A 4,802-nucleotide genomic window follows, 5' to 3' on the forward strand; every position below is an offset into this window, starting at 1 on the left:
CCATCTTTCAAATTACGTGCAACAACAACCGGTGTTTGATGTGCCAATTAAAGGAATTATTATGTATTATGAAAGTACTATATTAGATCTAGCAAACATTATAACATGCTGACAACATAATTATGTAGAATATTATATAAAATGAATTAATATATTGTTAATCGAAGCAGTATTGATCTTAGTTTCGTGAAATAAAATTTTGAATTTAAATCTTTTAAAAATATTTCATAAAAAATGATATGTCAAATTTTTTGAACCGAGATTAATTATGAAGAAAATAAGTATCAATAACATAATAATAAAATGAGGTTATTATTACTCCAATTAAAGAGGTTATGTTAAAAGGGTGCAGTGGCATGCACTGAGGGAAAACATGATAATCTGGTAAAGGCAATGTAACCGACAAGAGACAGGGCTTAGGTAATTGGGTGGTCACATGCATGGCAATTACTTTGTGAATAGAAACATGTCATTTACCCAAACACGGTAGACCCAAGGGAATGTAACGTTTGAGAGGTGCACATCACATCAACCTCAGCTTCCTGGGTCCCACAGTGTTTCCTCACGACCTCATGCATCCAATCAATGCTTGCCACGTGTGTTAGGGTTGGATGCCCTTGTCAATTTTTCGTCTGTCTTTGGTCCAAATTGGCACGCTCTGTTTTTAGTTACATTCCATTTGTTTGAACAATCACGTCTTTCAACGAGTGCCATCATATACGTATGAATAAGTTTTTTTAAATTAAAGATTAAGGGTGTCTTTTATGACTAATTCTATACACATATAAATATACTAAGACCTTATATTACATGAATATGTGTTGTATAAATAGGTTATTTAATGGGACTTGCGATTATTATTTAAAAATTTGATAACCTGTAAATTTTATACCTGAAAAAGTTATATAAAAAAATACTAGCAACACACCAGTTTATTTTAAAACGCATTAGGCCATCTATTCATTTGGACCATTTTAATTAGCTACGTCTCTCGATAATTCTCAAAACCAATTGGGTCACATTAAGTCACACTGGTTGTATAATACTATTTTTTTTATTTAACAATTAATTCAAACCGATTATATCCCTAATTTTCGGTCAAACCAATTCAACGAGTCCATCCAAGTTGATTTGTATGACAATGCTTTCCACTTTCCAGAATTTCATTGTATAAAATAATTTTGGTTGGTGTTTTATTCTTCTGAATAGCCAAATTCGATTTCTATGAAACATACTTTTCAGAGAAATAACAAATATCACGTGATTTATTTCAAAAAAACAAATATCATGCGATGAAAAATTTGTGATGAAATTCTAAATTAAAGATTAGTTTCATAATTTATCTAGAAGATTATAACTTTTATAAGAATCTTTTAAAATCTAACTGAAAAGTCAAAAACTTAATTATGATGATTAAAAACTCTTAAATAATTACTTATCAATATACATTTGATGAAAAAATATTAAAGACTATTTAAATGATATTGTTTAAAAATAAATAGTAACTGTTAATTTTTTTATTAAAAATATAATATTTAACTTTAATAATAATTTTTGCTATATATTTTTTTTTATTTTTTGACAGAATAATACATTTTTTTAATAACTTTTTAAACCGGCTCTTACACTGAATAGAACGATCCACATATTCAAGTATATTTAACCGTCCATTCTCCATAGCATAGAGATTAAGTTGTGGGACTGAGTGGCTGCTATTATATATTTATAAAGACTTGTGTAAGTCTCCAACATTCCCATACCCACCTTGCTCTCATTTTTTGGTGTTCCATTAATTTTCCTTTGGAAGAAGAAGCTATAGGCGATGGGAAATTGCCAAGCCATCGATGCAGCAACATTAGTGATTCAGCACCCGAATGGGAAAGTAGACAAGTTCTATGCACCTTTGAGTGCCACACATGTCATGAAAACCAACCCTGGTCACTATGTTGCTCTTCTCATCTCCACCACATTGTGTCCAACCAAGGACATTCAAAATTGCCCCAACAAGAGTGACATCAAAAACAAAAACGCCAACAACCCAGTTCGCATAACTCGAATCAAGCTTCTCAAGCCCACTGACACGCTTGTTCTTGGCCAAGTTTATAGACTCATCAAAACTCAAGGTTACTTAGTTCCAACTTGCAACTACACTCTCTTTTTGTTTTTTTGACACCAACGCTCTATTTGTTGTTAAAAAAGTTTTATGTTTTTATTTGCTTATTTCAAATTAGAGTCTTCAGAGGACGAGTCCTGATACAACAGTAAAGTTGTACCTTGATTGCTAGTTTGGTCATGGTTTGAATCTAAAATGCAGTCTCTTTGCATATATAAGAATAAGGTTACATACATACAACGAGGAGCCTTTGTACACTAGGATGCCCGTGTTATTACAAATTTGAGCCTTTAATTTAAAGAGCTTCTTTTTTGGGTTCAGAGGTCATGAAGGGTCTGAAGGAAAAGCAAAAGGCAAAGATGAGGCAAAACGTGCCAGAGTCAGCTCACAAGCCAGATTTGGAGAAGGAGAAAGTAGCAAGGAGGTCTGAAATGGAGGACAATAAGGTAAATTTCAACCAAAAACATTATTCTTTTTTCATTTTTAATTTTACTATTTCCATTTCCAACTAGTACATCATTTCAGCTATAGATTTGTTAAATCTTATAGAACGGGAGCTGATAATTGAGTGGAGCTTGATATGTAGTGTCTCTGCTTATGCCAATCAATTTTTCATCACCAAACATCATTTTTTATAAACAGTAAATTTCATTTCTGGAGTATCTTATAGGAGTTTGTAAATCTATTCACATTTATTTTTGCTAATCAAGGTTTGAATAGTTGACTTTACCCATTTCCCCATTCATAAAATTTAAATGAACAAAACTAGTATTGGATTTCAAAATGCTAGGAATTAGCCACCATAATCGGTCTAGTAGTCAAGATTTAGATAATTTACCTAAGATTTTCGGTTCAAACTTCATCATATTATAAGTATTGGATTTTGATAGAGATCCATTGTATGCTAATTCATAATTGCTGATGCCAACCCATATAATCGTTACTCGAATTTGATTTTTCAGGTAATTACCAAACCCGAAAGAGCTCGACCAAGGATTACAGCACCAACTAATAATGGTGCCACAGCTAAGACAAGATTTTGGCAACCCTCTTTACAAAGTATCTCAGAGGCTGCCAGCTGATCTTTGTTTTCAATGTTACCCACATGTGGTGTGAGGGACAGAGAAGCAACTGAGGAAAAAAAAATAAACAGCAAAAACAAAAAGAAAAAAAAACCATGATTGCTTGGTCATGTGAAAATTAAATATAGTACACTGAGGTTCAGGGGAGGCCAGAAACAACAGAGATGATAAAATTCTCCTCTGAGTTGAGGCATAATTGTGTATAGTAAAGTTGACATGTCCTATTTCTTTTAGTGTAATTAGATATTACTCTCTAATGAAATCAATCTTCATCATCATGACAAATTTCATGTTATTCTTACTGTGATTTTCCCCCATTTTTAATGTCTTCGAATGTTGACTCACATTGAATAAAAAGATTACCAAATATTTAAAGTTATATAAACTTACATAATGTTTTATCCATTCAAATATATTGGCAAAAAGTATATGCATTTATAATATTATTTACATGACATTATATATTGGCATAAAATTAGTCACACCGAAAAATATCGAGTGGGGTCTCTTTATTTTTTCCCTAAAGACTAGTTTTAAATAAAGGGCATTTTTTAAGTGTGGAGATCTTGTGCAGTTGTGCAAAATATATATGTCGACGATGATCGCCTAATTTTTATGATCATTGTATCATTTTTCATTTTTCTTCTTTTATAAAATGCGTCCAGAAGAATCATATCCCCAAAAATATTTAAATATTTAATTTAATTACCAACATAATATTCTTTATATATATATATATATATATATATATATATATATATATATATATACGAGTTAATTTTAAAATTTAATTATGAAACTCTTAGCAAGCTATTGATGTTTACAAACTACACATAAATTTATAGATGAATAAAAGTGTTTAACAGTTCAATAACGAAGGTGATGCTATCAATTTTTTCCATCTATTCAAACTAAGAACATGTTTGACCGCCAAAGTTTATAAAAGATGTAATTATAAATATGTATTTTGTGCATCATATATGTGTATTTTTTATATTAGGTGAAATGTAAAATATATATTGACGAAAAACCATATTAAAAGAAAAATATTTTAAAAAGTTACAATTATAAAATATTAGTTGAATATTTAATTGAATAATTTAAAAATATTAATTTGATAGACATGTTTGGTAAAATATAGAAATTAGGTGACAGGCTATATAAGACGAAAAATATATTAAAAAAATGTGTTATTTTTATAATATAAAAATATATTTAATGAAATATTTCTCACTTTTTGTTGCATCGTGATAAAAAATAATAATTAAAAAGATATGAAAGAATATTCTGACGTAACAAGGTCTACTTTTTTAAAACACTCGCAATCACAGTGGCTTGTGTACTACCAACATGTTATGAAATGATAGGTAGATAATCATGTTTTTTTTTTAAAGTATGTGAATAGAGATTTAACTTCTAAATTTGTATGAATAGAAAAATATTTATTAAAATAAGTGGATTCTTCAAATAAATTTTAATATTTTGAAAGATTATTCTACGATTGAGATGTTTAGGTTCGCCCAAAAAGTGGCTTGTGTCAATTTTTTATTTATCAAGATAATCGTTAGACAATGTATTTAATTAGGATTTCAATTACTTAAAAAAAT

The 4,802-nt window shown here is 29.6% G+C and overlaps 1 protein-coding gene across 1 annotated transcript; it reads left to right on the forward strand.

Annotated features, from left to right (window-relative positions):
* Positions 1 to 1,686: 1,686 nt before the first annotated feature.
* Positions 1,687 to 3,480, forward strand: LOC100813476 (uncharacterized). The gene is made up of 3 exons (XM_003526982.5): positions 1,687 to 2,123; positions 2,435 to 2,559; positions 3,076 to 3,480. Exons 1-3 carry the CDS (start codon positions 1,823 to 1,825, stop codon positions 3,193 to 3,195), a joined length of 546 nt encoding a protein of 181 aa, XP_003527030.1. The 5' UTR covers positions 1,687 to 1,822; the 3' UTR covers positions 3,196 to 3,480.
* Positions 3,481 to 4,802: the final 1,322 nt, after the last annotated feature.

This window comes from Glycine max, chromosome 6, assembly GCF_000004515.6.
Source record: "Glycine max cultivar Williams 82 chromosome 6, Glycine_max_v4.0, whole genome shotgun sequence".
NCBI classification, from domain to species: Eukaryota; Viridiplantae; Streptophyta; class Magnoliopsida; order Fabales; family Fabaceae; genus Glycine; species Glycine max.

Excerpts from the sequence above, each read along its gene's own strand:
- LOC100813476 (XM_003526982.5), top strand. The coding sequence starts at position 1,823 with ATGGGAAATTGCCAAGCCATCGATGCAGCAACATTAGTGATTCAGCAC. Across the intron at positions 2,124-2,434 it reads TAGACTCATCAAAACTCAAG|AGGTCATGAAGGGTCTGAAG; the intron begins GTTACTTAGTTC and ends TTTTGGGTTCAG. Across the intron at positions 2,560-3,075 it reads CTGAAATGGAGGACAATAAG|GTAATTACCAAACCCGAAAG; the intron begins GTAAATTTCAAC and ends TTGATTTTTCAG.